Here is a 20553-nt window from a genome sequence, read left to right on the forward strand (position 1 = left end):
GTGTTTTATTCTGTTTGTGTTTATTCTGAAATTGGTTTAAATAATGTTGTATTTTCTTTATATTTGGGGGGGGGTTTGTGTATTAACCATTCCTGTGATCTCTGGGGACCAGTTCAGAATCTATAAATGACTTAGGAATAAGTAAACAAACTAGCATTGTAGTCTAGGGTTGTGTGCCTGTTTGCTCCTCTTTTAAACAGTTTTTGGTGGCGCAACAGTTCCAAGCAACGTCTACAACACGTACCTGGAAATTGCTCGCCATCTACATCTTCTTTTGCCTGCTCACTTCTCCTTTTTTCACGAGGCTCTTTCCACCGCCGTTTCTCAATATTGGGATTTCTCAAGCATTTCCTTATCCGGCATTTTTTACGCTGTACAGTTTCTGGGCACGAAGCTCCTCCAAACTGGGGTTCCATTTTGATCATCCTTGTCCTGATCATATGACCTTTCCCACAAGATTTGTTGCATTCTGACCACTGAGACCACTCTGTCAACTCACAGTCAATGGCTACACAGACAGAACAAGAAAGGCTGCCATGAGCATCAAGCTACTCAAACAAATGAAGTTAAGGAACAATGTCAATATGCTCTGATAGTGACACCAAAAAGCAGGAAAATACCCTGATGGTCTCAGAGCAAATTTTATAGCAGCTCTCTGCACTCTGGTGTCCTACAGATGCCAGTGGACTACAACTCCCATCATCCCTGGTCATGCTAGCTTAGGAGCACCAACTTGGGGAAGGCTGTTTTACAGCAACACAGAACCTAGATCATCTTCTTATAATTATGTTTTGAGAATAAGCTCAAATTACTCCACTGGGGACTTACTCTCCATCTGTGGTGGCCTTTCATTGGCCAGGCAGAAATGAATATGGAAGCGGTGAAATGCTCGTCTTTAGAGCACACAGACCCAGAGGCTGTTTTTGCACCACTGCAGACAACAGTCACATTCTGTTCCTTTCACAGACACAGAGATGCCTGAGAATCACAGGGATTCCCAACAGGGCACTGTTATTCTCTTCCCCTACACTCTTTCTCTCTACTTCTCACTATAATAAACCAACCCATTACCTTGAAGAGGAACTCATTTATGCCTCCCATGGCAGAATCCAGTGGTACCTCTCCTCCTCAGAGCCCCAGCATGCAGGCTACTTGGATGCCTAATGAGAATAACCTGGATCTTTGGAAGGGTAAAATCTTTTCAAAAAATTTAAGTGGCATTTGGCTCTATAATGGAACACACTTGTGGGTGGGCAGAGTTAGGAGACCAGAAGCAAGGTTGGGGAGCCAAAACAGAAAGATCCTGCAGTCATCACCATTTGAAAGCTGGGATGATCTAGCAGTTAAAAGTATGAGCTATCTTTTGGGAAGTCTCTAGTTCAGAGTGGGGAATCTTTTTGGCTCCATGGGCCAAATCTGACAGGGGGTGGGGCTGCCCATCTGTCAATCATCTGACATCAGAACGAGTCAGGGTCTTGGGCACTTTTGAAGCCTTGAATTTGGGATGTCAAAACACCAGGTGCAGCTGACCCAGAAAGCTTCATATCTGCTGTTGATCAGCAGGTGGGCAGTAGAACCGAAGCCTGCTTTCTGCAGGCATCAGGTGTGTGATAGAACTAGCAATAGTTCTGCATCACCATTGCAAACACTTTTCAGCAGCAAGGAAGGCCTTTCATAGGCTCTCCAACATTGACACAGAAGAAATCATTCTCTATTTGTGATCTCTGCAATAGAATTAGACATTCTACCCTTGTGTCAGGAGCTGCTGATATCTGTGCCCTGTGTGGTGACAGCTTCTAAAGTGACAGCTTATAAGGAAAGTATCTTCAAGCCTTGGACTGACTCTGCCCACTCAGCCAAGCCTTATTCAAGCAACAAGGTCTTCTTGAGCAAGGCGGTCTTTAGGGGGAATCACTCACCTGTAACAACAACGCAGCAGAAAAAACTGCTTTTGTTTCCTGACTCGGTGGGAACATATGATGCTACGGAGCAACAGAGCAACAGAGGAGGGAGGCAGGGACTTTTGCTCCATTGCTTTTCACTGCCACCTATCAAGAGGGACTGGTATAGGTATATACTTGACGCCCCCCCCCCAATTCAGCACCCAGGTGCCCCACACCCCTTGCACCCCTGGGTAAAGACGGCCCTGTTCTTCAGCTCTCTAGCTCTTGTTATTTGGTACTGATTTCTGCCTTGCTCCTTGATTTCTGCCTTCTCATTTGTCCTTTGGGCCTGACTTACATCTTTGTCCCAGATCTCCATGTTCCCACTTCCTTGCCCATGTCAGTCTGCTTGTCGATGACCCTGCCCTGACAGCTTGTGTGGAAACGGTGCTTTGGCAGTGCCTGTGTAGCTGTGCGTCACCCCTCTTGACTCAAGGCTATGATCAGGTTAGGAGTAGCACTTTGTCAAAGCAAGCAGAATGACCACATTTCTGGCCAAGCAGCATGCTGAATAGGAAAGAAGGGGAAGGGAAACGGCAAACTGGCCTTCAGACTCCAGACATCGGTACTTACGGCACTCGGGCAGCATGCACTTTTCTACTTGCTCCAGCTCCTCATTGCAGTCTCCAAGCTCTGCTGCAGATTTCAGCATTCTCTGTCGGGTCCTCATCCCCTTCCCACATGTTACGCTGCAGTCACTCCATTCAGACCAAGGAGACAGCATACAGGGAATGGTATCTAGCGCAAGGGGAAAAGATTGATTAGCTCACAGCCAGGGTTTAATTTCAAAGTGTTGTCCAGCCATTTGGAAAAAGCTGGAGGACAGGGGCACTTGGTAAAGACAGGATTGGTACTGTGGGAGGATCTTGCAATGGAGGAGGACCCTGGTTGGCTCAAACCCATATTGACTACCAGGGTGCAAACACCAGTGACCCCATCACCCCATCTTTCTCACTTGTGGGGCAAATGAGAAATTGCAATCACCTCCCCCAGTCTCTCTTTTTTCCATCCTGGGAGCAGTCTGTCCTCTCCCTGAATTGGCTCAGGGCTATGAGGGGACAGAGTTAACCCATCTCCCCTGTGCTATTTCTCCAATTTAAATGGCAGCTGCTTTTGCCAAGAAGCTCAGTTCAACTGGAACTCTACATGTGCCCTGAGAAAACGAGTTTACTTTAACATAGCTTTGAGCAATGAGTACATCACCAGTGTAAGGAATTCGAGAAAGCTACAGTTCAAGTATCATTGTAAGCCCTAGTGGCTTCCACCAAAGAGGTTAGAGATCATACAGCACTGGAAAACGCTGGACACATTTACATCCAGTGGTTGAATTGAGGCAAGGAAGAAGGGCTACCCCTATGCTATCCATATAATCAGTTATCAGTAATCAATATATTCATATATGCTCGCACATAATCAGGGTTTACAGTATTTTATAATCTATTTTGAATCAAAGGGAAGCTGTGCCTTAGCTAACTGCATATTGCTTGAAACAGCAAAATTAGGAGCCGACCTTTCCCCTACAAACATCTGTGTACCCTGGACAAGGGGAAGACGTGAATCAGAGATTCTGGTACAAAATCCCCTCAGATACAGGCTAAATTAATCCACAGAACAGGAAGAGCAAAACCGCAAAATCTCCAAACTCCCTGTCCTGCCATAACTAGGGGAGAGGTTAGACAGAGCGTCACTGCGAGCATCGGAAAGCAGAACTAGAACTCCGTGCTTGACCAGTGCTTGACCAGGAGCTGGTAGCATGGCAAGAAGCTTGCTAATTGGCTAATTTTTGCTGACAATATCGTGACTGTCTCATGGTTGTCTCATGATCTATGATTTGCTGTGATCTGCTCAGGTATAAGACCTCTGGATTTCTGTCAATCGGGGTCCCAGTTCCTTTTGGAAGAGATTCCAAACTGGGTCCTTATTGCCTGGCAATAAACTTCACCTTCTTATTCTCCATTGCAGAGTCTGCCTGATCCTTATTTAACACCAAGCAAGTACCTGCTTACGTTCACGGTGCTTCAGAATGACTATGGTGTGCAAAGTGGCCCAGCATGGTATGTTTACTCTACAATGCAGCTTCAGTAAGGAGGAGATGAAGCAAGATACCTTTGTAGATAATTATACATTGATTTAGGGGCCTCAAGATTAGTGTCCCCCCCAAAGCTTAAAAAAAATCATTTTGGATACTTTGGTGCCGCCAGATGCTAATAGTGTTGTATTAGTGGAGATGAATTTATGGCTCTTTCTAGTGGTTTTGAATGTATTTCATGAAACCTGAAATGATTATTTTTCTAAAGTCAGGTCAAATGAATTCATTCACCCATGCTAGAATGTGGTATTTGTTAGGCCTTCTTGAAGGAAATTGTTACATGTGCCAATGAGAAAATGTACCAAGAGAACGGGGTGAGGGAAATCCAGGAATAATTCAGTCAAGAGAGTGAACTGAGGAGAACAAAGTCCAGAGTTAAAGTGACACTGGCTAGGCAGGGAATGGAGCCTGAGACAATGGATATTTTCACACCTCGTAAAGTCAGGTCAGCATCAGTTCACACCACTACGGTTTCCTGGGGCTGGTTTCATGATGTGTAAAAACAGTAAACAAGGGTGACTGGCATGATGGAGGTGGCACACAGCTGCTTGCACTCCCTGATGATTTTTATAGCCTGGAGATGGCTAGTCCTCCAGCCACCCAGTGGTGCTGTTTATTCTTTTACAAGACTTGAAGTCAATCCATTGAGACCTCACATTAGACTGATTTATGGGTGATTTCATAACATGCAAAGGTTCACTGGACTGAGTACATAAATCACAGTGACAGGAGAGGCTTGAGAGATACTAATTAATGTTAGCCTCAGAGCCATTTTGTACATTACGTATTAGCGTGTGCCTGTACATACTTAAGAATAAGAATTTGAAGGCTATATTCTGCAGCATATGTTTAATGCATGCTTATTCTGCGTGGAGCTCTCCTTTCGACTTGAGTCTTCAGGCCAATGTTGTATGAAATGGTCCATACATGGGGAAATGCAATTTTGTATCTAGTGAACTGATTTATGGTCCCATTAATATATGCACGAGAGCCAGCCAAAACCTATAAAACAGGCAGGAGCAGTCCTATAAATGTATAGCTGATGGGGTTTTTTTTTCATACCGTGGTCAGATGAACATAACTGAGATGAATATTGATTCTACAAGGTGAATAATTTTGGCTGCAGAAGAAATCAGAAGCAAATGGTTTTCCAAAATAGAGATCTGGAAGGCTATTTCAAATCAGTACCTTACCCCTGCAGATCCTGCTCATGTGAACCTCCTCATCTGTTCAGCCTATTCCTTATCTGTTTCAGGGGGTTCTGGGGGTTATTTTTGCCTATCAGTCTCATCCTTCTGGCCAGTTCCCCTTGCCCTCATTTCTCTGGATCCCTCCATATTTCAACCCTGTTGCCCTGGGCCTGACTTCTTCATTATAAAGGTTTTTGACCCTTCCATCTGCCCTGCCCTAGTCTATGATTAGAGGGCAGGTATAAAAATGCAGCAGAATGGGGTAGTGGAGTTGGTTGCACCATTTCAGGCGTAACAGGTGGCACTGTGGGTCAAACACCCTGGGGTTGCATTCAAACCACAGCCCATAATCTTCCTGGCCAAGGAAATTATCCGAAGATAGTGATGTAGAAAAAGAACGCCTAGATTAAGAATATCCAGCATACGTCATGTTACAGACTTGACTTCAAATCTGAGTTAAAGTGGTATATTTTACTTAAGTGCACTCTATAATCATATGCAACCTCCCTGCTAATACTATTAAAGGTGGCTTTGCTGAAATGAATCACATAACTTTCCATCTGAAACAAGTGCTCTTTTGTGCAGCCCAAGAAAAGAGAGACGAAGTCAATAATGGCAGGTTTTGCATTTGAAGCTTTAAAGATGCCAAACAAATGGTATTAATCATCAAAAGACAAAGGATTTTTGTAGGATGTTGCAATAGCTATTTAAAGTAGTTTAGACTTTAGAGAAAAGAGAAAGCACATCCCCAGTAGCAAGGCCGCAAAAGGACCTGGACTAACATGTAGGGCAGATGTTAGCCATCTGCTGACTTTGAACCTCTCTGAATATTGTGACACAGTATGCATTTAATACATAATTTGAAGATGGGGTGTGTGTCACAATTTAAATACATACGTTTTAAGAGAACCATTTTCATAATTTTTAATATGTAGTTTGAGATTATCTTTTCATATTGAAGATTAATGGGGAAATGGAATAGAATTATGGGTAAAAATATGTGAAAGGGGCACATACCCAAAACAGGCCAGTTCATCCCTCCCTAACTTTAACCACATGCTCTATACAACATGGCTACACAAGAAGCATCAGCTCAGTTGCCTGCCCAGTGAGGGTGCATTCTTTCTTCCACCTGCAAATTTGCTTGTCTCTGAGTAGAACAAGCTGTGGTTGAGCCACATCTCAAGGCGGGGAGACATGCCACTTTCCCACACAGTGATTGGGTGAATCTCGGATACTTACGGCATTCGGGCATCATGCATTTCTCGGCTTCCGTGGTTTCTGCCTTGCACATGGATCCGTCTGCTGGGGTCATCTTGATCATCCGGTGCCGTTTCTTCATTCCCATCCCACAGCTGGCACTGCATTCATCCCACTCCCCCCATTCCGTCACCAGGCAGGTACTAGGAGCTATTGATAACAATAGGCAGAAAGAAGATCAGTCTACTGGCACTCGTTTAATAGAGGGATCACAGGCAGCTTTTATGCTGATTCAGCGAGGTAAGCTAAATCAAATACTTACAGCACTCCTCATTCACAATGCACTTCTCAGTCTCTTCTGTGGGTACTTTGCATATTGAGCCATCGTCGGGGAACTGCTTCACATATCTTTCTCTCGACCGCATTCCCATGCCACAAGAGACGCTGCAGGGGGACCACGTTATCCACTCGGACATCATACATGTGGAGCCATCTAAAATATAGAATACAATTGCCACTTCTTTTCTAAGTCTCACCTGGATGTGGGGTGGGTGGGAAGAGAAGCATACCTTTATCTCACACACACCCTTCTTCTCTTTCCTACCTTCATCACTGCAGCCTGGGCCCATGCATGGCTGAAAGTCCTGTGTTTCTGGGCAAGGCACACTGAGGTCAAGTTGAGCTTTGAGCATCCTCTGCCTCATCCGCTTGCCCTTTTCACACGTGGAAGAGCTACAAGCTGACCATGGGGACCAGTTGGAATAGATGCAGGTTTCTGGAGTGTCGTCTAAAAGCAAAAAGCAAAAAGAAACAGTTACTCACATGGTGCATAATAATTACCCTATGGAACTCACTGCCATAGGATATTAAGACAGTCACCACCATCACAAATGACTTTCCAAAGGACAAACAAGCCTAGGGATGAATTTCGCCGATACCCCCGTTTATCTATTGTGCCTTCTGTTTTCTTTATCTTCTCATATCTCGTTCATTTCTGTTCTGAACACTTCTTGCCATAGGCTATCTGGCTTTTTCAGCTATGTACACAGGTGCTCACAGAGCATCTTAGACAAGCCGCTCAAATTATTTTGCATGCAAACACACACACGTTTTCAGTGTAACATTGCCAGCCAATCAAACTATCCTGCTCAAATAGGTCAAGGGGTTTTAAAAACAAAAACAAAACTCTTCTACATGCCTCCTAGTGTGATATTATTTCACTGGGTATGCCAGGGATTGAAGCTGGTACTTTCTGCAGGAAGAACATGAGGTGCATCTCTACAAAGCATCCTTCCATATGGAATGACAGCCATGCTCTTTTCTACCAGTTTTTGAGTTGCCTGGTGTGACATGTTGCTCACTTATTCTGCGTGTCAGTTCACAGCTTTGAAGACAACTAGAAGACTGCATAAAGAAGCATATTAAGTGGCTATTCTGCAGTAATGGATAAGCCAGAACATCTTCCTGTAGAATTTAATGAAAAATCTTCCTGTTTAGTCTGCCTTTCAGCAGCTATTTCCTGTTATGCTGCTCCATGCTCCAAACAGTACAGGACAAGTCAGCAGTTGCAGCATGGTGCTAAAGAAGATGGGAGGGCCGGAATTTCACTTCATTTATTTCTTGATTGAAGTGTTTATAATCCACACTTTCACAAAAGTATAACAAGGCAGTATGCAAGATTATAATAAATTCAGTAAAAGCACCAGTGAAAATATCATTAGGAACATCAGTTGATTGAAAAAGAAAATCAGATTCCCAAGGCTAGTCTTTACAAGACAGTTTTCAGATGCTGTCTGAAAAACGGCTGAGATGATTCCTGCTGGACCTTCTACACAGCAAGGTGTTCTGCAGCACAGGGGCTGCCACACTACAAGCTCAATCCCATAGGAAAGGCCAACTGAACTTCAGTAGTGTGTGAGGAACCACCAGAAGTGCCCCAGCAGAAGATCTCAATGATCAAGGTAGGGCTCAGGTGGTCCTTAAGACATTTTGGGCTCAAGTTGTTTAGGGCTTCGTGGATTAACACTAAAACCTTGAACCTGGCCTAGTAAAGGTAAAGAACTCCTGGACTGTTAAGTCCAGTCAAAGGCGACTATGGGGTTGTGGCGCTCATCTCGCTTTCAGGCTGAGGGAGCCGGCGTTTGTCCAAAGACAGCTTTCCAGGTCATGGGGCCAGCATGACTAAACAGCTTCTGGTGCAACAGAGCACCTTGATGGAAGCCAGAGTGCATGGAAATGCCGTTTACCTTCCCACCACAGTGGTACCTATTTATCTACTTGCACTGGCATGCTTTCGAACTGCTAGGTTGGCAGGAGCTGGGACCGAGCAACGGGAGCTCACCCTGTCATGGGGATTTGAACTGCCAGCCTTCTAATCAGCAAGCCCAAGAGGCTCGGAGGTTTAGACCACAGTGCCACCTGCGTCCTACCTAGTATCAAATTGGCAACTAGTGCAATTCTCTCAGCACTGGGGTAACATGTTGCCAGCAACCCGCTCCTCTAAGCAGTCTGGTCACTGCATTTTGCACTAGTTGCAGTTTCTGGACCAGATAAAAAGGGCAGTACTGAGAAGTCACACAGTCAGACGATGGCCAAAGTCATTCAGATATTTAATTTTTTTAAAAAGGCAACCTGCTCTACAAGTAATTCTGAAATATAGGCTTGTAAATGTGCAATTCTAATGAGTTTTCAAAGGAAAAGAACCCACAGAAATTGCTTGCATCCTAGACAAAAGTAGAAAAAGGCACAAATGACAATGAGGCAATTAACTTTTGAATTTAAGAGATAACACCCTTTTTTTACTTTTGAAAACAAACTCCATAATCTCTACGATACTCGATTTAAGATCCTAGTGCATATGGCTGAATCATTCCTGCTCTCATTTGAATTCTACACATATTATAGGCTTACAAGGGCAGCCTGTCCTCATAGACAAACACAATCATTAATAAAGAAGAGCAGTTAGATGAGGAAAATAGTAGAGCCTGACGAAGACCAACCCAGCGCAAGATAATAAAGTCAGTGGGATTAGGCTTCTTCTAAATTAGTATAGTGCTGCTTTCAATTCCAAAAAATTCTGCCTGCTGACACCATCACTGTGGGTGTTTATTAAGTAATGATGCTGGCTCCAACCACAAATGGGTAAGCAAATTGTTTTTCCCCCTTCCTGTTTTTAATACTGTCCTAATAATAATGCAGTAGGCATGAAATATAGAGTAGCAGCACTGGAGGATGAAGCAAAACACAAACTTGTGCAAATAGAACATAATTAAAAAGTACCTTCATCTTCCGGAGCTTCTGCGGCAAGATCTGCAACAATGTCATCAACGTTATCAGGGACAATATTGCACTGCTCTCCCTGCAAAGAAACATTTTCAATTGTTTAAATTGGCAGAGTAAACCATGCAGTTGCAGGCGCTGGAATGGAAAATCAGACGCCTGAATATGCACAAACAAGATCTGTGTCTCTGGAGTGTAACCTAGTGAAGGCCTAGTGAAGCCATGAGGTCCTTTTTAAAATGTAAGTCTTGTGAAATAGCCCAGGAAGCTAAAGCCTCAAGGGTACCTAGGCCTCTCTTCTGAAGAATGAAAGCTGCTGAAACTTCTCTCTGGAGAAGTTTTCAAATAGGAGTCGGAAATGGCAAGCTAAGATGCAAAGGGGAATTTTGTAAAAGGCAAATGTGGTTTAAAATGCTGGCAAGGTGGGAAAATGTCCAACACGATGACCTCATTAGTCATAATGCTAGATGTTATTGGGAGGGCATGTGGGGAATTATGTGTATCTGAAGAAGTGTGCATGCACACGAAAGCTCATACCAAGAACTAACTTAGTTGGTCTTTAAGGTGCTAGTGGAAGGGAATTATGGGGTTGTACTTGCCTTTCTGTTTGCCTGATGGGGTGATCTCCCATCTCCTCTCCCTATACTGTTCTGAGGGTTCTCCAAATGCTCAAGGGAAGATTTGGAGAGGGTTCAGGGCAAGGGGGGGGGGAGTCATTTTGTGTTTGCAGGAATCCCTGTGCTGGCTTCTGCTAGCTCAGTGAGTTAGTTGACTACCGACCACAGTCGGAAGCAGTTATGCACACCCTGAAATCATCTGCATAGGAAATAAGGAGTAATCCAGTTCTCTGGTTTTCTCATACCCAGTGCTGTTAACCTTTGGTGGGTCCTTGAAAAATGAGCCTCTAGGAGGGGTTCCATTCATACTCTTACGTATTGGGAAGAAGTGGTCATCCTCTCAAGCAAACTGATTGGGGCCAATGCATCCCTTAACTGTGATTAAAGTGAAAGGTAGTGAATTTGCTCAGCTGGGTACTCTGGAGAGGCACTGTATGAACTTGTAGCTCCCTCTCAGTCACTTAACATTAAGAGACTGGGACCCTCATGTCTCCACTGACCCAACATAGACAGAACGATCAATTCATAGCTTCTCATTGATGCTTCTTATGCATCAGTTGAAAAATCTAGTAATGAACAAATTAGTTCTATGTTCCAGCTTTATTATTAGTTTATCCCCACCCCCCATTCAATTTGTATTGCTGTAAGGAATGCCATACTGGTACCTTCCGTGCAATCCTTTCAATGACAACTCTGGCTACTGACTTAATGGATCCTCCTTCTGGGTCATAAAAGGGACTCTGGGGGTGGTCGAGGCTGGTGAGAGGCCTTATCTTCTCTTGAGGTACTGTTGGTTTGTTGGGTGACTGCAGCAGAAAGATATAGATATAGAAGAAACCCGTGATAAAAAGTGTCACAGTGAATAGTGGACACTCAGCACAAAAAATAATAGCACTAGAATCAAGAAGTACTCTGAAAAGTTTTCAGTTGTACACTACTTCCATTACAACTGACCTCAGATTCTGAACTCTTTATTATGAGTATATATTTGTCATGACTGTCTATTTTTTATGGTTTTAGGTTTCTTTTTTTAAAATGCACCTGCTGTTTCTTAAAAACTGGGTTTTCTGGAAGTTTTTCTTGTACATTGTCTCTTGAAGACTGTATAAAAGACAATTAATAAATTAAAAACAACAGCCTGAAGCTAAAATGAAGACAAACTGGGAGCACATTAATTTATATATTTTGTGTCTTCAGCCCCAAAGTAAGAGTTACTCACAGCAAATACTCTATAAAAATATGGAATCAAATCAAATTACAATATGAACTAATTTGACAGCAGCAATACCAGAACAAAAAAAAATAAAGCAGAAAAGCCACCAGAATTGTAACAGGCATTGTCTTATAAATCCTACAAATTCAATTAGAAAGCATGGATGACTTCTACAAACCCACCCCATCTTCCGTTTCCACATTTCTGTAAAAATCAAAACACACTTCAAAATTTGAGCATAAATACATATTGGATGTCCGTATTCCCTAACAAATATTGCTGCACTCAACTATTTCAAGACATCAACTGCACAAAAGGTTTTGCGACCTTAGCACCTTACTAAAAATAAAAATCAATATAGCCAGAAAATAAACAGGGCAGTCTATTCAAATCCTAACTTTGTCTACACTTGCACATTTCTCATTAACTGCTCTCATACATATTCAGGAAGGTAAATATTTAATATAAAAATTGAATATCGCAGAAAATGTTGTGTTGACTCCTAGCGAGTGTCCATGAACTCTGTCTGCCAGTACTCATAAATCATTTCCAGTTTACACAATGACTTCGGGTTGACTGATCTACAGACTAAAGCAAGTTCTTGCACTGTACTTAAAATAAAAAATATAAAAAATCTTGCTTGCTTGTTCTACCTTACACTTTGACATAAAAGGCAAAGTTCAAACAGAATGGCAAGAGCTTTCATTTGCCATCCCAATTTCAGTTCTCCCACCTATTCCTCTTGAGACTTTTGCCCTTCTTTTGTGGCTCCTGGAAAAGTCAGCAATGAAAACTTAGTATGGATGTCCTAAAGTTTTAAATACACCATCATAAATAAACACAACTTCACTGAAATGACAATAGAGAAGGTATTTCAACTGTATGTTAATGGATGAATAAACATAATATTAGGCAGAAATCTAGTCCCTACTTTTTATTTCAAGGCACACTCATTAGAGTAGGACACCCATACAAACTCCTGTAAAAATGATAACCAACTAGACTAAATTGGATTCTTGAATAGCTTGGACTTTTTGTCCATATGGCATCCAGATTTGGGGAGAAGTCTGTCAATCCAAACCTAGTTATTACTTGTTTGCATGTGCATATTTTAAATTCTGATCCACAGCAAACAGATTCTTGCTAGTCTTTTAGTATAGCTCAAGCTGAGTGCAACCCACCACTCATATATCAGATACTCAACAACCTCTCTCCCACCCAGATTTAACCTCTCTCCCACCCAGGTTTGTTCACTCATTTCTTCTTCATTTAAGGAAAGACTCTATGTGATATTGTTGTCTATTCAGTGTTTTCTGAATTAGAAATAATATCGCAAGCTGCTTATACTGAGCCAGACCAGTGGTCCAAATAGTAGGGGCATGCACTGACCAGAAGATTCATTTCAAACCCCAACTTAGCTCTTCAGCAAGAACAACCTTCCTTGGTCTCCGTGCTTCATAGGCTGCCTGATTCTGATCAGGGTTCACCTGAGTCTGCTCCATTCACTACCGCTGTCTTCAGTATTGGGAAATAAAATAATGGTTACAGTGGTACCTCGGGTTAAGTACTTAATTCGTTCCAGAGGTCTGTTCTTAACCTGAAACTGTTCCTAACCTGAAGCACCACTTTAGCTAATGGGGCCGCCGGAGCACAATTTCTGTTCTCATCCTGAAGCAAAGTTCTTAACCTGAAGCACTATTTCTGGGTTAGCGGAGTCTGTAACCTGAAGTGTATGTAACTTGAAGCGTATGTAACCTGAGGTACCACTGTATATCCCCCACCCTTTCAACAGAAGTGGATGAAATGTGCAGGTAGTCTACGGAAACATTTTTGTTGGCAAAAGAGCCACATACCCTTGGAAACTTTCTCAAGGCTCTGTGCCAGAAGTGGCCAAACCAGAAGTAGGTGGGGCCAAAGCCACATACACACCTCATTCATGCTAACACACACACACACACACACACACACACACACACACACACACCTGTAAACATGCAGACACATACAGTATTCATCTATTCATTCTCTTTCTCATTCTCCATTCCTTCACCGCAAAAAAAGGAACCATCCCAGATCCCCCTGTATAATAGCATTAGAATTGTCTTCAAAAGGAGCCTTGCTGTTTGAAGAAATTCCAGTGCAATTCTTCCCTTTTGGTTGTCTCACAGCCCCCCTTATTTTTTGCCATGCTCTAGTTTCCAGCGTTGGCGAGGCTGGGTGGGGGGAAGGTAACGGCTACAGGAAATGGTACCGTGGAGGCAAAGCTAACGGGAGTGAGGCTTGAGAACAGGGGCAGAAAACTGAACAGACAAGCTGTGTGTGCCTCATAAGGCCACAATTTCCTTTAAAAACCATAGCCATTTAAAAAAAATCCCACAACTTTAAAGCACAATGGGGGGGGGGGAGATCCACCTGAATATATACTATAAATTGGCTTTTATCATTTAGCTTCTGCTCATTCTGTAACTCCAGATGTTTGGCATTGCAATCTTTCTTAAAAGTCTCTTTTGCAGCATGACCATAGCATGCAGGCAGGTGGCAGAAGCACATAAAGAACAGGGACCCTTTGCTTTGTCTAGGAAACTATGAGAAATATCTGGCTAAAGGCTTTGCTGCCACGATCAGCTCAGACTCCTCCACTAGGAACCTGCAGCAGGCTTTTTTATTTCTATGACAGATAATTTTTACAGTTTTTATTAGTTCGGCAGTCAGTTTTTTAAAAAAACCACCCCATTCCACAGAATTGTCAGAAGACAAGCAATATGCAGCTGGATTTTATTTCAAGAAACTGGATGGATAAGCAAGTGGACTGATTTACATCGTGGAATCAAAAAGAACAACAGAAGATTATCAGGACTGTATTTCAGCATTATATAGGCAATAACCAGCTCTAGATTAAAACTGTGCTGAACTGTACCTATTATTCTCATGAAACCCTTTGCTCCTTACAGAAGAGGTTTCCCAACCCTGGCCTCTTTCAAGGAGAATGGGATAATTTTTGTGAAATTTTGTGGGGCAGGATGGTTGCTCTTAATACCTCAAAGACTGTCACTTACACTTGCAGGAGTGCAGAACTCTTTTCGCAAAGGCTTCCATCCTGACAACACTTCCTAGAATGCTCATTGTGTCATGTGGCCACATACATGGGCATTCCGGAAAGTGATGCCAGATTTGAAGTAGGGAAGGGGAAGAAATTTGATTCAGTTCCCATTTAATCCCCACTTTCCATATTAGGGTTGTGGGGTGGGGTGGGGTGGGGCAGAACACCCTGAATTTCCCTAACAATATGAGAATGGAAACACAGCCCTCTTTCAAAATTCACCCTTTTCTGAATTTTGTGATGCCGTTCTTCTACCAAACAATGTCACAGGAATGCATATATTAGGGGCAAAAGTGCATAAAAATGAATATAGTAGTGAAAGTAACACACACAAATGCACTATATTGGGAGAAATCACTTGCAAAAATGTGCTCATTAGTGAAAACTGCATACAAAAATGCGTTAAATAGGAAAAAGTCACACAAAAATGTTGAATAATTTTCATAGGTTTCTTCTTAGGAAATTGTTGCAAAAATTTAAGATGAGAAAAATTAAAAACAGATAGAAATGTTCAGATCCTTCAATTCCTAGTCAGGAGAGTCTCACACGATTGCAAATGAATGTGGGGTGTTTAAAAGTCTGAAGCAGAAAAAGAGCCTTCAGCCACCATGGTCTGTTAATAATAAAATGGGTTCTTATTTCTAAATAAGAACCCATTTTACTTCTTATTTCTAAAATTTACATCCTATATGAAGCCCAAATTGATTACTGGAAGCATTCTATTTAATTAAAAATAAAATAAAATAGGGTTGCTTGCCCCCTCCCCCAACACGCATATCTCTTTAAGGCAAATTCAATCTGATTGACACTTCCGCCACCCCACCCTGGCAAATGCTCATCAGTCACAACTAACAGAGATTGGTTAAGTAGAATTATAACAAATACAGATGTATCTCTCTGGATGCGGTCCCCTGCTGCAAATCCATAGGACTCAGCCAGCAAACCCAACTCAAGGATTTGTGTAATGATAACTTTGTTTCAGTGTCAAAAGTCAATACAAACAAGTCAATTAGTTAGAGAGCAATAGGCTTCCAGCATCAATGTAATTGTTTAGTATATGATACAGTAAGATATGTTAAGACAAGAAAATGCATCTACAGTCGTGCCTTGGTTTTCGAACACCTTGTAACTCGAACGTTTTGGCTCCCGAATGCGCAAACCCAGAAGTAAGTGTTCTGGTTCGCAAACGTTTTTTTGGAAGCTGAACATCTGATGGGGCTTCCTTGGCTTCCAATTGAGTGCAGGAAGCTCCTGCAGCCAATTAGAAGCCATGCCTTGATTTTCGGAAGCCGAACAGACTTCTGGAATGGATTCTGTTTGAGAACCAAGGTACGACTGTATTTATTTATTTTTTGATGAATTTCCAGATTGGTTTGTCCTCATTATTTTCGACCCAAGGGTCTGTTTTAAAGGGTAACGACAAACTGTTATGCTAGTTCACAAGTGTGCTGGTTCTGGTTTCTGCTGACATCTTCATTAATGACCGTGAAAGAAAGTAAACAATGCCTTGTGTAATTCCGGGATAGTAAATTGGGAGTTGTTGAGCTGTGGTAGGAAATGGACTCGGAAAAGAGGCAGGATAGTAAACCATAAAATGAGAAAAACATGCAGGGAAGGAGGGGGGTGGAATCTTGAACAACAACATTCAGTGGGAAGGCAATAGCATGCTTGAAAAACAATAATTCCGCTAAACAGCACAAAATGATAGTAGGCAGGAAGTTTGATAAGACCACACAGAGCAATACAATGACAGAACAGTAAGATAGCAGAGTTCCTGTGGTGAGTCATGGAAATAAAGTCTACACTGTTCTGGAGGAGCCTTGGGTAGAAAACAGCACATGGCACTAGTTATCTCAGCAAGGATATCCATAAATTGGAACAAATTATTTTCAGTGCATACTCAACAGACTGCATTCAAAATCGCTTGCTTCTGTCACTGGAATATTAGAGTCCCTTACTACTCTTTGAACATATTCTTTGTGATAAAATTAAAAAAAGACACTTAGCTTCTAATTTGTTTAGCTGGAAAAGTTATAGGAAACAGAATATCTTTTTGAGGATCAATATATATGTATGACAATTTTTGTGGCATTTTTACACATGGAAGATTCCCCCTACATTGTAAAGAATGAGATGCCCTGCTTCCACTCTTTTGTATGCTCAGCAGAGAGCCAGCATGTACCCATATTGGATAAGAATAATGATATTTAATAAACATGCCAGGAAGCATCCAAGCATCCAATGGACAAAGCATATTGTCCATTTCCCACTTAAAGAAGCAAATTAAGTAGTAATCTTTTCCTCTAGTGATAAGGACATAGGATGTTTATTCTCTCAAGACTGATCAAATGAGTAAGAAATTCTTCACATAAAATTACATAAAGGGGTTTTGATTTGAGATCCAACTTTCTCCCTCTCTCCACAAGAGCCTGCCCGATGTTTAATTACAATGTATTGATTCTTTACTTACACAGAAGCTATTATACCTGCACTACTCAGGGGATACTCTTTGCCTTATGTTACGCTAACACACTGCTTCTGTTAAAGTCCTGCATTTAAATTTTCTCACACTCAAATACTCTGGCATAAGGACTGTACATTCACAGCCAGCATTGGAGGGGATGTAACCAGCAGCTGCATACTATCATTACTGTTACCTAGCGGCAGTGTACAAGTGGTGGTTAGGTCAATCCAGAAAAAGCATGGTGTGTGAGGACACAGAGTGCCTTCTGGTTCATGATAGGCACCTGAGAGATGGAGGACCCATGGAAGCTGATGCAAGCAATCGTTGGGAAAGGGGATTCTGTGGGAAAACCATGACTGCCAAAGTTAATCCATAGGAACAAAACAGCCTTGGATTGACCTATCTGGACTGGACTGACCCTATGTCTCAGGGCTGCTGTGATGTTAACAGGAAGACCACAGAGGTCACCCTGAGCTGTGTGGAGGAAGGACAGGATAAAGTGTAATAAACAAACATTTCAGAATGGCAGAACTTCACAGGAACAATACTGTGAGTTATACAACTATTTGAAGTTCTGGTCTAGGAATCCATTTTAGAAACAATTAATTTCCATGCAAAACTTATTTCTGCATGTAAAAGTAAGAGTAGCAGGTATTAATCAGCAGCCAAGTGGTGTGGATGTTCAAACTGCAGTGGGCAAGGCCTTCAGTAGGATATGCAATACAAACAGAAAGGAAGCCTCCAGAAATTTCACAAGTGATAATGTTATTTTCTCTTCCCTTGCTATTTCTTGGATGCTACTCCTGAACAGAAACCAAAGTATCAGACCCTCCAGGTATCCCTATTTTCTAGGGTTATCCCTGATTTAGAGAAGCCATCCCAGTTTCTAATTTGATCCAGGAATATCCCACTTTTCCTTTGGATGTCCTTATTTTCATTGGAGAAATGTTGGAGGATATGGAGTTATTCGACCCCCGAGCCATCTGAAGGCAATGCTGTATAGGGAAGTTTTTTAATGTTTAATTGTGTTTTTATATATGTTGGAAGCTGCCCCAAGTGGCTGGGGCAGCCCAGTAAGATGTGTGGGGTAAAAATAGCAAAATTATCATTATGGAATGGGACATCCCTATTTTCATCGGAGAAATGTTGGAGGTGAAATTCTAATATCAGGGCTTATTGGTGTTGCCCACAGCAAGATACTTTCTTGATTAGTCTCCCACAAGGATATCTTGCACTTTTGACAGATGGGTGACAAGGCAACACATATTGACTAACAACCTGCATTAGTCTTTTCTAGAGTCCCCCTTTCTATAGGAAAAAAGAAGCTGCCACTCCAGCTTTCCCTGCTTCTAACTGGTGCTGCAACACTTGACCAGAAACAGCAAGCATGCACATTTAATTTATTTATCTTAGATATTTGTACCATGTCCTTTAGAGCAGACATCTCTCACAAGCCCCTGCATGTTTCTATTCTATTAAACAGCGCATGTTCTAAGCGAGTAGCATCAATATTTATGATACCTCATAGGTAACACCACTGTCAGTGCCAGCATCCCATGGTATCAGATCTTGAATTACTCTCTGGACCCATCCGCAGTCTTTGGTGCAGAGATCTTCAGCCGAAAGCCCTACATTCCAGTCAGGACTGGGGCCTAGCATGGTAAGGAAAGACATCAGATGACGTGTTCTGTCCACAGAAAATTCAGCAGAGGGAGCAGCTCTTCTGCAAATGAAAAAGAGGGAAATGGCTCAGATAAATATTGCTGCTTGAGACGATATCAGCTTGCATGCCAAATGGAGTGAGAGTATAGCGAAAGAGAGTTGCGCTGTAAGCCATAAAACATTTCCGGGAGAAGAGTCAAACCAAAGTTGACACAACACTTCCCGCAAAGTGCTTTTAGGATCAGTGGCAGGTAGCAGAATTCCTTTCTGTACCTGAAACTTAGCAATAAAAGATTGATAAGGCAAACTGCTTGATAATGCTGTTGTTTTGTATACTACATCCTTTTCAACAGCAAAACAACCACATGCATTTAATGAAAGGCTTTTATTTCATCCCAGGAATTCTTTTATGGGTGCTTTAAGTCACTTGCAAAGGAGACAAAAGGATGGCTTATTTTAATTGTGGCAAAATGTTGGTTTAAACTGCAGGTAATTTCTAAAGACATATATTCTCACCGCAATTTTAGCTGGGATTTAACAAAAGCATTCAGACTGGCAACATTTTCAAAAGTAACATTAGTTAGGTTTTAATACGCAGGCCTGTGTGAGATTTATAGCATTAGCTTGTAAATGTTGTAGCCAAGTATTGTGTAAGTTTATGCCAAAGTACATTCATACTGATAAGCAGCACACCCGAATTCTTGAGGTCTTGCCAAGGATTTCCTTAAGTAGAGGATATGTTACATGTGAAATCAATCAGGTTGTTTCAGTAACAACATCCAAAGGTCTTCAGTGATTGGCAGTCCAACTATCCAGTAGATGAACTATCCTTGCTAGGCACCAAACTATTGCAACTATTTCTCCATATTAACATGTGCATAAGCAGTGCCTGATCCCACAGGGTTTGTGCTGCTGTAGAATCCTGTTCTTGCCAAACATAACAGTGACAACTGGCGTCTGCCTTATCTGTCAGGCAAAATGTGCTGTTATCTGAAGCCAACGCAGGATTGTGCCAGCCTCACAAGAACCACCAGGCCCAAAAGGGTTCAAGGAAGGAGTATAGCTATGCCATCAGATGTCTTCCTACCCCTTCGCAGTCATCTCTCGACATGTGGCAAGTGTTCTGCCATATGGTGTTGGAGACAGGTAGGGCAGACATCAAGATTTGGCATAGTAGGGCATCCACTGAGGCCTAGAGCCTTGCAGAGGGCCCACCATTGACCTAAGATGCTGGGCCAGTTTCCCATTTCTTGGTAGAAATTCTTGGCAGCAGTGAAATAAAGAGAGCACAGCGGAGTAGAGCTCTGTTGTCTCCTCAGCACCTCTCTTATTGATGTTGGAGTCACAGGAACTGCCATATGTTTCCAAGTTTGAAAGACACCTGGAACAAAGCAGCAACTCTGTTGCTCTCCACAAAGCCTGAGGAGAGTCCCCACAGATCACACCAAAGGCTTTTCTAATCCAGCATCCTTTATTCCAAGAAAACCACAAGAAAATAAAAAGAAATATCATAGCTAAATCTCTACTTTATTACAAAATCTCCCATGAATACAATACATATTATAAGATATGAACCAGTGCTGGGCTGACAATTTCTCAAAAGTTATTAAAGGGGAGAGTGAAATTTCAGTGAAATGTTCGTATGTGGGATGCAGCTTTTTATTGTTCCTACCTTAGGGCCATATTCAACTAAATTACTGCATCAGTGAAAGCCGGCAAAGTGATTTCTTCCTGCATCCCGTGCCCTGCCTTTACCCTGCCCAAATTTGATCTGGAGGGTCAGGGAAACACCCAGA

At 42.2% G+C, this 20553-nt stretch overlaps 1 protein-coding gene and 1 long non-coding RNA gene across 3 annotated transcripts in view; one reads left to right on the top strand and one right to left on the bottom strand.

Annotated features, from left to right (window-relative positions):
* The window catches only part of LOC310756465, a 214345-nt gene that overhangs the window by 20172 nt on the left and 173620 nt on the right, over nt 1–20553 (top strand). The gene's annotated exons all lie outside the window — the stretch shown is intronic.
* The window catches only part of SPON1 (spondin 1), a 271896-nt gene that overhangs the window by 5466 nt on the left and 245877 nt on the right, over nt 1–20553 (bottom strand). For both annotated transcript variants that reach the window (XR_014544399.1, XM_083598432.1), the window contains exons 8-15: nt 18617–18818; nt 10984–11124; nt 9702–9780; nt 7027–7209; nt 6745–6915; nt 6465–6632; nt 2517–2681; nt 245–508 (exon numbers count right to left, since the gene is read on the bottom strand). Coding sequence is in view for 1 of the 2 variants with exons in the window: in XM_083598432.1 (XP_083454558.1) it covers nt 245–508; nt 2517–2681; nt 6465–6632; nt 6745–6915; nt 7027–7209; nt 9702–9780; nt 10984–11124; nt 18617–18818 (1373 nt within the window). In the remaining variant the exon portion in view is untranslated. The remainder of the gene's footprint in view (nt 1–244; nt 509–2516; nt 2682–6464; nt 6633–6744; nt 6916–7026; nt 7210–9701; nt 9781–10983; nt 11125–18616; nt 18819–20553) is intronic.

Source organism: Podarcis filfolensis (assembly GCF_964270895.1).
Source record: "Podarcis filfolensis genome assembly, chromosome: 1".
NCBI lineage: Eukaryota > Metazoa > Chordata > Lepidosauria > Squamata > Lacertidae > Podarcis > Podarcis filfolensis.